Consider the following 10,910-nt stretch of genomic DNA (forward strand, 5'->3'; position numbering starts at 1 on the left):
TGCAAAAAAATAAATGTTTCAGAAAAAGAACTGTACACAGTATAGAATGCAATATAAATATAAGATATAGATATTAACAAAAGGTGCATTATTAGCCTTTGTCTTTTTTTCTTCTTCGGCTTCTTTTTTTTCTGCATGCTTACTTGTTCTTTTTCCTCTTTCTTTTCTTCTGCTCAGCGTGATTCTATGTTCTTTTCTTCTGCCTCTTCTTTTGGTGTGACAGAATTCATTTGGAGGCGATGTAGCTTGCTCGGTGTGCTATATTGAAGTTGCTTCTTGTTGTTGTTTGTGTGGTGGTGATGTTGTGAGCTAGCAGCCGTTTATTTTCGGAAGAATGTGGCGCCACGTGGTGGCTGAGTTTAGCCAGCCCCGTAAATTATCTTCGGCTTTTCTCCTATAATGCTTCCCGTTTGCCGGGCGGGGCGGCCGTCAGGACCACTTCGGGCGACGCGGTGCAGCTGATGGAGCACTCGTTGGACGGCAACCTGCTGAACAACGCCGTCCGGCTGCGCTTCGCCCACTGCCAGGTGATGCCCGGGGGCGTGGCCGTGGCTGAGACCCCCAACAACGTGGTGGTCCTCGTCGCCACCAATCAGAGCGTCCACAGGATGCTGCTGCCGCACCCCAAGCGCATGTATCGCAGCGTAAGTCCTCTTATTGTTTCCTCACGGCCGACATGACATGCCGCACTCGCGTGTTTCGGTGTTAACGCCCTACGCGCGTCTTCCACTTGTTCTTGTTCAGGACGTTGTGACGGAGCTTCACTTGCAGTCGGTGTTGACGGACGTGGGCAAGCTGAACTTGGAGGACGCGTGTCACGGCGCCGCCATCCCCGCCGCATTCTCCCCCGCCGGCGGCGCCGCGGGAGTGAGCGCCGTGTGGCTCACGCAGCACGGAGACGCCAACTACGCCTTAGCCTCGCCCGCGGGGGGCGTCGTGGTCGTCACCCTGCCCGCGCATGCGGCGCAAGGTGCGGCGTGCACGCCACCTGATGGCCACGGTGCGCTGACGTCTTGGTGTATACGCGTGTGTCACTTTGGTTGTCGGCGTGTCTCAACGTGCGCACAGGCGAGGCCTTTGTGACGGAACTGAAGACGAGCTGGATGATGCGTCGTCTGTCGGTGTGGATCCCGAGCGCCATGCGCGGCGAGCAGAGCGCGTGGGACGGTGTGGCGAGCGTCGCGGCGCGAGAGCTGGACGACGACTCGCTGGTCTTGGCCGTGTGTCTGGACCACAAACTGCGCGTGTGGTCACTTCGGGTGAGACGGCAACACACGCAAACGGCCGCGCGCAGGAGCAAATCATTTGGGTGCGTGTTCAGGATCAGGCGTGCCTGCTGGAGGCGGACATGTTGGACTACATGCCGCTGGTGTGGAAAGGCGCCGGGCGGTGTTCGGGCACGGGCCACCGCGTGCGCTTGACCTCTTGCGCGGCCTCCGGCCTGTGCCTGGCCGTGTACCTGGCGGCGCCCCACATGGGCCAGTTTGTGGTACTGCAGCTGCTGGCCGACGACAACAACCGCTACAGCCTGGAGCACATCTCCTCGCTCTTCTGTGCTCAGGTAAGTGGAAGCTTCGTACATGAGCGTCTCCCAAAAGTGAACGGCCGCAATGTTTGGCCGCAGGAGACGCCGGTGGACTTCGCGCTGACCGCCAGCGACGTTTGGGCCCTGTGGCTGGACGAAGACAACAACGCCGTCGTCAAATGCATCAACTTTGAGCAGTCAGTCGAAAATTGCGCTACGGCGCTCGCTCCTCCTCCTCGCGGCTTATGACTTCCTCTTTGCTTTTGGCAACTTCCTTTGTCCTGTCTGCCATTTCCTCCCTCCTCCTTGCGACCTCCCTTTTTCTGTTTTTTCGTGCTGATGACTTTCTGTGATAAACTGCTTCCTGTTTGCCATTTCCTCCTTCCGTTCTGTGACACCCCCCCTTCCTTCCTGTACGATTTGGACGTGTTGTCTGCTACGCCCTTTCACGTTGTCTGGCAACAAATTGCCCCTTCCTTTCCTGTCTGTGAAAAGGCGTTTGTTGTCGTTGGTCAGGAACGTGTCGGGGAAGTGGAATCAGGTGTTTGTTCAGCCTCGCCCAGAAGAGGAGGTCCATATCGGCGTGGATCAGGACCCCCGAGTGAGTCGTCCGTCAGTCAGTCGGCATCAAGTCGGACGCTTGCCGAAATAATGCGAGTTTCCGATGTGATGATTGACAGGAAACCTACTTGGATGTCATCTTCTCGCCGCATCGCTTCACGGCGGCGGCCATCGTCAAAGCTCTGCAGGTGAGCGGCTGTTACCGTGGCAACGGACCAATCGGCGTTTGCGCGGGTGACGCTCCATCTTGACCGGCGCCGTTGCCTTTGATCAGATCTTCCGGCGAGGTCCTGACGTGCTCCCGGACGTTTCGTGGGAGGGACTGAAGAAGGAAGTCACGCTGGCCGTGGAGAACGAGGTGAGCGCCATCGTCGACGTCGTCATCGTCGAGACGGTGAAGAGGAGAAGTTTCCTGTTAGCTTCAGAAGAGGAAAGATCTTGTGTCGTTTGCTTGCGCCGCTGATCTGATTCTGACTTGATCCCCGGTGCACTGGTACCTTGAGGTGCAAGTGGAATTTGACCACACTCAAATCTCAAAACACGTGTTTCGCAATTGAAATGGAGATGCAAAAACAGCCCCAATTTTTTTACCCCTTAAAGAAACCTTGCACTCAACCGCATTGTAGTGTACCAAAAAAGAAAAAGCCAGTCAAAACATGCGGTGTTCCCCCCGGCATTTAAAAAAATGCTTTTGGCATTTGGCAAAGCTCCTAACTGGCACATTACTGCCCCCAACTGGCAGCGTCCTTCCACTGCAAGGAAACGGATTCCATGCAGTGTGGCGGCGGTCTCAAGGGCCGTCGATTCTCAAGACCAAACGTGGCGGCTCATGCCCTGAAAAACTCACAAGTCAAGGCATTTGTATCTCAAGGCACCCCTGTCTCACTGTCGTGCGATTAACAGCTTTGAGATGTCGTGGTAAAGAAGTTTTTTTTTGCCGTTGAACGCGCCCTCCCTTAGGGTCACTATTGAGTTATTCCAAATCATATTCAAATGTCGCGGAATGTGTTGCTCTTCCGAGCTTTATGAAGTCACGAAAGGAGTTGCCGTTAGCCATGCTAGTTAGCCGCCCGGTTGATAGTATTTTCTTCGGCGTTACTTGGGAGTTTGGGCGGTGCCCCTGCAAATGCATATTCCTGGGAAGCGCACTTTGAGCAGCCTTCCTCCACCGAGAAGAAAAAGTCATGGCTTGAAGAATCGGCAAATTGAAACGAGGGTTCCTCTCAGCCTCGATCTGAACGTTTGTTTGTGTTTGCCTCTCCAGCTCCAGAGCAGCGTGACGGAGTTTGAGTTTTCCCAGGAGGAATATCGCCACCTGCAGGTGCAATTCTGGTCCAAGTTGTACACATGCTGCCTTCAGTACCAGGAGGCTTTGGCCACGCCGCTCGCCATCAGCGTCAGTCCTCACAGTCACATGGCGTGCCTGCTCAAGAAGGTACGCCATGCCGCGCGCGCTTTTTCCTTCCGCGCCTTTTCCTCATCAAGACGAGCGCGCTTGCCCCTTTTAGGGATTCCTTTCCTTCCTGCTGCCTTGTTTCGCCATCGACCATCTCTACCTGTCCTCTGACGACCACTTCCTTTCCGAAGACGATGTGCCGCTCGCCGAGGGTAAGCCCCGGGCTCGTTCCTGCGTATGCGCATCTGTTTCCTGACATGCGCGGGCGTGTGTTCAGAATCGTCAGTAGGCGCGGATGTGGCCGCGCTGATGTCTTGTTTGCGTGTGCTGAGGGACGGGGTGTCCTCAGAGATGGCGTCCGACATGGAGAGCGCGCTCCAACACGCCGAGTCGCCCGAGAGGAGCGCCAAGCTCATCCTGGACAAAATCCTGGCGCAGGACAAGTCGGTCGCCCGCATGAGCACGCGCGCGCGGACGTGTCGACGTCATCGTGGTCACCGTGCGCGTGTGCGTGTGTGTCTGTGCGCAGTCAAAACGTGGTGGAGGACATTCAGAACAAACTGCAGGACGTTTCCAACCCGACGGCGGCCATGTTGGTTCTGCTGACGGAGTTGGACCTGGAGACGGACTTGGACTATGGGGGCGGTCCACTCTTACCGGGTATGGCCTCCCTCCTTTTCTTGCCTTCCTTCCTTCCTTCCTTCCTTACTTCCTTCTGTAGGTTCCGAGAAGTCCAAATCAAACTCAAATTTATGTTCTTGCTGTCCTCTCAAGTTTTATTTATTTAATTTTTTGAAGTTGAGTTTTCAAGGATTCAAGGCCTTGCACTTTCCTCACAAATCAAGGATACAAAGCTCCAAAGACTTTTTGTTGTTGTTCTATCAACACACATTTTCACGTAGGGCACAAAATAGAATTCCCAGAAGTTCCAAGTTCTACATTGAATGAAACTCAGTGAAATGGAAGTCGTTTAAAAAAAGAAAAAACAAAAAAAAAGTTTACCGATAGAAACTTCCATGGCAGTCAATGAGTTGACAGCATGAAGAACAATTTGCTCCTTTTAAGGACCTGCTCCGCATGAAGTGACTCTTGTGTGTGTGTGTGTGTGTGTGTGTGTGTGTGTGTGTGTGTGTGTGTGTGTGTGTGTGTGTGTGCACGTGTTCTAGGTGAAAGCATGAGCGTGCGCATGAGCGCGTCTCAGTTGTACTCGAGCGCCACCGCCGTGTCGCTGGTGTGCCAAGCGCTGAGTCATGTGAGCGCCACGCGGACGCTCCTCTGCAGGGACGCGCTGCTCCTCCTCAAGCTTTGCCTGCGCCTCGGCGAACACGTACGTGAACGCACGCCGGGATTTCCCCGCCTCAAAATCAGACGGACATGCGACCGACCGTCTGCACGCGCGCAGCGCTCATGGAAGCTTTTGCGTACGCCAGGTGTTGCCGGGCGGAGGGCCTCAGCTACTTCAGATCCAACAGGAAGTGATCCCCCGCACGTCCCAGCTCTTGTCGTCGTACTTCCTGCTCCGCCACCTCAGCCGGAGTGTCAGCGTGCAAGTTGCGGACGATGCCGCGTGAGTGCACGCCCGCGCGCGCGCCCAGCGAGGCCAGAGCCGCCTCCGCTTTTGACCTTTCACCTCCCGCTCCCCTTGTTTCTCCAGAGACGCCAACCTGCAGCGCCTCAGCGCCTTACACCTCAACGACACGCCCGCGCTCATCAACAGCGCCGCAGGTTGGCAACGAGGCTGCGTGCGCACACGCGCTCCTGTCCATTTGAATGTGGGCGTTAACGTGTTTGTCCGCACGTGTCCCAGCGGTGAGTCGGCAGTCGGCGGTGGAGATGTTCTACCAGAGTTGCGGACGCAAGCTGGCCGTCCGTCACGTCTTCTCCCAGAGTGCGGCTGCAGGCGGCCCCCCCGCCGCCGCCGCCACCGCCTGGAACGACTCGATGGCCAACGTTGTGCAGCTGCTCGCTCAGCTGCTGTATCCTCACCGCTGTCGCCATGACGATGGGCCGCATGTGGGCGTGTTGATGCGACGGATGCGTTTTGCGAATGCGTTGTCCTAACTTAACGGTCGCGTCGTAGCTGGCCCAGCAATTCCAGCTTCAGCTTCCCAGAATGCCTCATGGCCAACTGTCAGTACACTCAGCTGCAGGTCAGTGCAGCGCAGCCGCGATGTCGTCACCGTGCCTGGTGACCTCAAAAAACGCAACCTGATTATCGCAAACCGTCGTAACCGTGAGCGAGTGTCATTGTCAAACTGAACAATCGGCAAAATAAAATCTCTCTTCTCTGTATATTTTTGCGTTTTGTCCACGCAGGACTACGTGCGTCTGATTGCTCCGTGGTGCCAGGTCAACATCGGCTCTTGCCGTTTCATGTTAGCTCAATGCTACCTCGCCAATGGCGAGGGTCACAAGGTGAGCAAACGCACACGCGGCAAACCTCAAAGGGTTCGGCGCGTCACGTCAACTTTCACCGCCTCCCGACTTCCCGTCAGGCCTTGCAGTGCTTCCAAGAAGCCGCCACCGAAGTCGAGAAGGAAGAGTTTCTCATGAGATTGACGGGAGCCGAGGACGACCAAGCTGCTGCGTGCTCGCCCGCGTTGCGCTACTACAACAAGGTCGGTGCTGACGTCGATGCTAGCGGATGGCGCAACTGCGAAAAGCGGCGTGCTGATGCCAACAGATGGCACTTTGACAAAAAGATTGGTGCTAATGCTAACCGCTAACGGACCGTGTGCGTGCGTGCGTTGGTTTCAGGTGCTGCGTCTGTTGGAGGATGTCGGTCTACCGGAGCTTGTGATCCAGTTAGCAATGTTAGCGTTAGCTGAGGCCGTCAATGACGTCAGCAGTCAGGTGACCCCACCCCCTCACAGACAGACACACACACACACACACACAGGATGGGCGGAATCTTGAAGTCCAACTAGCACAATGCTCCACCCCCCTCAAAAAAATAATATAAAATTGTGCGCAGGCGGCCTTGTGGACCAGAATCTTCAAGCACCATTTGGACCTCGGACACAACAGTGAAGCTTACGAGGCTTTGATCCAGAACCCGGACTCCAGCATGTGAGTGCGCACATACGTGTCACATGCGCGCACATGTGACACACACGCATGTGTGTTTGCGTGCAGGCAGCTGGACTGTCTCCGTCAGCTGGTGGTGGTTCTATGCGAGCGAGCTCAGCTTCACGACTTGGTCCACTTCTCCTACGTCAACCTGCACGACGAGGTCGGGAAAAGCGAGCGCTTTTGACGAGACTCCCGTTGGTTTGGTCACGTGACCATCAGCCCCGCCTCCTTCTCATCCTTCCCTCCTTCTCATCAGGTGGTCGGAATCATCGAATCGCGGGCGAGAGGCGTCGACCTTCTCGCACACAACTACTACGAACTCCTCTATGCCTTTCACATCAACCGACACAACTACAGGAAAGGTACGCATGCGCGGCAGGAGCAGGCGCATGCGGTGTTCACACGCAGACGAACTGAGTCGCTTTCTGTGTGTGTGTGTAGCGGGGACAGTGATGTTGGAGCTGGGTGTGCGTTTGGGGCGCGAAGTTTGCTCGGTGCGCGGCCTGAAGAAACAGGTCAACTGCTTCCTGGCCGCCATCAACTGTCTGCGCCTCATCCGGCCAGAGTACGCGTGGATGGTTCTGCCCGTCTCTGAGGTACGCATGCGTGAGCCACGCCCGTCGTGCCTGCGACGGGCTTGGCTCATGGAATTTTTTTTTGTTTGTTTTTGTTGCAGTCTGAGCATCCGGGAGCATCTCCCAAACGAAACTCTGACGGCGAGTTTGTGGGCCCACCAGGTCAGACTTGACACCTGTCAATCAACACCAAGCGTGTCGTATCGGCACCAGACTCGTTGAACCGCCAACATCATGAGTCCGGCTTATGCTGCTGTTTTGTAGGATCGTTGAGCATTACACAGAGCGGGAGGTGGAAAAATTGTACTAATTGGGGAATGTTTCAGCCAATAAGAAGAAAGGTTTTTAAAAAAAACAAAAAACGTGTGTGATGTCACTTCCTGTGTATCAGTCAAGCGCCAAGTGGACATTTTGGAGCTACGCGACCTGGAGAAAGAGTTCATGATGGCGACCTGTCGACTGGCGCTGGTGCAACATCAGCCTCGGGCGGCCGCCGTCGTAGGTACGCAACGCCTCGACTCTTCAATCCACGTCGTCCAACTGCCCCGCCGTTAAAGCGTGGCGCTTGCGTGCGCCCCCTTGTGTTCAGTCGGCACCGGTCCTTGTGAGTTGGTGCGCCTCCTGCTGGACGCCGGACTCTTCACGTGCGCCCGGCAATTGTGCGGCGTCTTCAAGCTGCCGCTGGCGCCCCTCTTCGACGCGCTGACCTTCAGGTGAGTCCTGAGGAATTCTTTTGTCATGACTATGCAACAGCAGTGGCTCCACCCATAAATCCATTCGCGACCTCGGGTCACAGCGGCTTTGAAGCTGCATGACCAGCTCTGAAAAGGCGACCGCTTTGATGAGAATCTCGTGAGTTTGTCACGCACGTGACCGCCATCTACCGGCAGGTGTGCATCAGTGAAGTTGCTTACACGTTTGAAATTGTCAGCACTGCAGCCTCATGCCCTCCCCCAAAAACTAAATGCAGTTTTAATTTTAATATTTTGTTTTGGTGTTTTTTTTTTTTGAAGGAGGAAAAATAAAAAAAGTACAGATGTCCAGTCCAGTGGTAGATGGACAAGCAGTATCATGACGAGTAATCATATTGTTGAAATGTGAAATTGGCGAACGAGTCGATGCTGTCGTGTGCAGGTGCATCAAGCTTCAGTTTGGTGGCGAGGAGGCTCAAAACGAGGCCTGGCTGTGGTTGGCGGCCAATCAGCTCTCGACTGTGGTCAACACGAAAGAGTCCAGGTAAGGTCGGGACGCTTCGACTTCACTGGAGAATTCCATCTCGTGACATCACACTTTTGTTTGTTTGTTTGTAGCGCTACAGATGAGGCGTGGCGCCTGCTGTCTTGGTTCCTTTCGGAGTTTCCGTCATCCAACGGGCTTCACCACCGCCAAGTTCTTGTCAAGCTGCTGTCACACGGCGTCCCGCCACCTGATTGGCTCGTCAAGTCCTACAAAGTGCGCCCCACAAACATCCCGTCGTCTTGTCAGCACAATTAACAGCAAATCCACTGCAAGACTGAACACTGATATGGGAAAAGGTGTCGCTGCGGGTCTGATTGGATCTCATCGCGAACGTTTCATACAGTTGATCAGAATCTACTTTTGCAAACTTGGGTAGGGTGAAATGTGACCGTCCAAAAAATGGTTCAGGTTCGCATTTGACCCAAATTAAACATCCGTTTATCGCCAGTCGACTTGATGATAATTACCCTCTACTGGCCGGATTCCCCCAAAAGAGCATCAAACAGCTGCAGGTCCCATATTGTGCAGCCAATAATCGGGATGTAGATGTGGTCGTATTGTGTCAATCCGACAAAGCTCCGTTCTTGCCCGACACAGGAAGTGGATGCGGCGGCTTTGCTGCGTCTGTATTTGAACTTCGACCTGTTGGACGCAGCGGCCGAGTTGGCGATCGAGTATGTGGACGCGCTGTTGGGACGCGGACACCAATACTTTGGGATCAAGGTAATGCTTGCTGCCACCGCAAAGCACCGGAACACACTCGTCCACACCCGCGCACGCTAACGAGCATGAGAACACAAGCCCGTCGCCGATTGTTTCGCTTGTGTCGGCGGCCGACCCATCGTGACAAATATCGCGTTTGCCGCTCAGACGCCGCTCTCGGCACGCAATCCGTGCGTTTGGCTCCCGTACACGCCCATCGATCAGCTGATGGCGGTGCTCAAGGACACGCAGACCAACCGAGACGTGAGTCTTCCTCCTCTCGCCTCGCTTCCCGTTCCCGTGGAAGTGCTTTGTGTTGACGCCGCGGCGTTTTGCTGCCGTTTCAGCTTTACAAGCGACTTGCTGACAAACTGGCCGACTATCACAAGATGGTGGAGAACGCCACCAGGATGGTGCTCGCCAGTCGTTAAACCTTTGACCTTGAAAGCTTTTGCATGTACATATCAATTTTTGTTACCTGATGAGAAAATAAATTGTATTATGAAAAATGAAGTGTTTTTTTTTCTGAGCACCTTTGCCAACTGGCCACACCGACACTTTTGTTTTCATTTGAAATTGGTAGAGCGGCGCTCAGAGCTCCATTTGGCACACAAGCTGTTGTTTGGCTGACTTTTGCCTTTGACTTGGCAAACTTGCAGCGCCATATGGCAGCACTTTGGCACACAGACGGCATTTGTTCCGAAAAAGAGGCTGCAATCTGTTTACTGCCACTCCCAGCTGAGCCAAAAAGCAGAGACGACTTTAAAACGAGGCACCCGGCTGAACATTTGGTTCGCTAGCTTCATGCTATTGCTAATTCTAAACATCCAGACAGAAATGTTGCAGGCAGTATAACAGTATGCAATTAATACGGGGAGCAGTTTGGCTCAGAATAACGCATAAATGAACAGATTGATGCCATTTACCTCCACTTAAATGCGAATACATGATTTGAAACGTGGGCACAGTCATTTCTGGAGCCCTCGAAATTTGAGGCCACCTTTCCTGAACCTTGGTTGGACGGACGATGACAACGACTCAAGCAAGGCCAGATGAGGTGGGCAATCCTTGCTTTGGAGAATTGTGTCCATGTTTCCAAACGACGCCGAACCAGAATTTTGAAACCTTAAGCCAACAAAGGAACCCAAACCGTAGTTTGAAACCTTAACGAGTCTAAAATGCTACTTTTGAAATCCTGACCGAAGTTTGAAAACCGATTTTGAAACTTAGCTGGAAACCCGAAGCCGAGATTGAAACTCTCCTTTAAAACCCTCCCCATTGTTTGAAACACCAACTCGCGTTTAAAACCCACATTGAAACCCTAAATGGAGTTTCCAGCCCTACTTTGTTTCCTCCAACTACGATTCCCTCCAAGCTCAGATAGCAAATGGAAGTGCGAGGCAAAAACCAGAATCGCAAGAGGGCCGACGCTTCCATGCAGTCGCCAAGGACGGTGACATCCCGTCACTTTAGAGAGTCAAACGACACCAGCTACAAAGAAAAGATACTTTTAATGTGGCGCAATCAAAAAAGAAAGTCGTGTACCAGGAAGTTGGAGCAGCATGAACAGAGCTGAATGGAATGCTTGCTTCAGTAATACTGATTTGTACCATAGAAGAAGAACAAAGTCACAAGGCAGCCGCGCTCTTGCTCGGCAGCTCAGTGCTGTTGTGGCGCGTCTTGCGCGAGGTGCCGTCGTCCCGCGGCCGCGCCTTCTGCAGGTTGGACATGGCGGCCGTGCGCTCAATGTCGATGAGGGCGTAGAGCTCGGTACGGCGCGTGGGCGTGCCGGGCGGCGGCGGCGAGGTGGGGGTGCGCGGCGTGTGCGGGTCGCTGCCGT

At 54.1% G+C, this 10,910-nt stretch overlaps 2 protein-coding genes across 2 annotated transcripts in view; one reads left to right on the forward strand and one right to left on the reverse strand.

Moving 5' to 3' along the window:
- The window catches only part of nup160 (nucleoporin 160), a 10,644-nt gene extending 1,061 nt beyond the window's left edge, over positions 1 to 9,583 (forward strand). Inside the window, exons 3-34 of the mRNA XM_019874022.1 lie at positions 434 to 644; positions 745 to 970; positions 1,069 to 1,259; positions 1,322 to 1,561; positions 1,625 to 1,722; positions 2,042 to 2,126; positions 2,206 to 2,274; positions 2,361 to 2,444; positions 3,351 to 3,521; positions 3,595 to 3,694; positions 3,760 to 3,925; positions 4,012 to 4,142; positions 4,649 to 4,809; positions 4,913 to 5,049; positions 5,137 to 5,207; positions 5,290 to 5,458; positions 5,563 to 5,632; positions 5,799 to 5,897; positions 5,978 to 6,100; positions 6,240 to 6,335; positions 6,457 to 6,551; positions 6,618 to 6,714; positions 6,811 to 6,916; positions 6,996 to 7,150; positions 7,231 to 7,291; positions 7,521 to 7,631; positions 7,719 to 7,842; positions 8,264 to 8,365; positions 8,440 to 8,581; positions 8,966 to 9,091; positions 9,239 to 9,334; positions 9,418 to 9,583. Of these exons, the coding sequence (XP_019729581.1) occupies positions 434 to 644; positions 745 to 970; positions 1,069 to 1,259; positions 1,322 to 1,561; positions 1,625 to 1,722; positions 2,042 to 2,126; positions 2,206 to 2,274; positions 2,361 to 2,444; positions 3,351 to 3,521; positions 3,595 to 3,694; positions 3,760 to 3,925; positions 4,012 to 4,142; positions 4,649 to 4,809; positions 4,913 to 5,049; positions 5,137 to 5,207; positions 5,290 to 5,458; positions 5,563 to 5,632; positions 5,799 to 5,897; positions 5,978 to 6,100; positions 6,240 to 6,335; positions 6,457 to 6,551; positions 6,618 to 6,714; positions 6,811 to 6,916; positions 6,996 to 7,150; positions 7,231 to 7,291; positions 7,521 to 7,631; positions 7,719 to 7,842; positions 8,264 to 8,365; positions 8,440 to 8,581; positions 8,966 to 9,091; positions 9,239 to 9,334; positions 9,418 to 9,501 (3,997 nt within the window). The 3' untranslated portion in view covers positions 9,502 to 9,583. The remainder of the gene's footprint in view (positions 1 to 433; positions 645 to 744; positions 971 to 1,068; positions 1,260 to 1,321; positions 1,562 to 1,624; positions 1,723 to 2,041; positions 2,127 to 2,205; positions 2,275 to 2,360; positions 2,445 to 3,350; positions 3,522 to 3,594; positions 3,695 to 3,759; positions 3,926 to 4,011; positions 4,143 to 4,648; positions 4,810 to 4,912; positions 5,050 to 5,136; positions 5,208 to 5,289; positions 5,459 to 5,562; positions 5,633 to 5,798; positions 5,898 to 5,977; positions 6,101 to 6,239; positions 6,336 to 6,456; positions 6,552 to 6,617; positions 6,715 to 6,810; positions 6,917 to 6,995; positions 7,151 to 7,230; positions 7,292 to 7,520; positions 7,632 to 7,718; positions 7,843 to 8,263; positions 8,366 to 8,439; positions 8,582 to 8,965; positions 9,092 to 9,238; positions 9,335 to 9,417) is intronic.
- Positions 9,584 to 10,562: 979 nt separating this feature from the next.
- Positions 10,563 to 10,910, reverse strand: part of LOC109518242 (fibroblast growth factor receptor substrate 2) — a 5,775-nt gene continuing 5,427 nt past the window's right edge. Inside the window, exon 7 of the mRNA XM_019873977.1 lies at positions 10,563 to 10,910. Coding sequence (XP_019729536.1) covers positions 10,699 to 10,910 — 212 coding nt within the window. The 3' untranslated portion in view covers positions 10,563 to 10,698.

The sequence above is a fragment of the Hippocampus comes genome, unplaced genomic scaffold (genome assembly GCF_001891065.2).
Source record: "Hippocampus comes isolate QL1 unplaced genomic scaffold, H_comes_QL1_v1.1 scaffold298, whole genome shotgun sequence".
Lineage (NCBI taxonomy): Eukaryota > Metazoa > Chordata > Actinopteri > Syngnathiformes > Syngnathidae > Hippocampus > Hippocampus comes.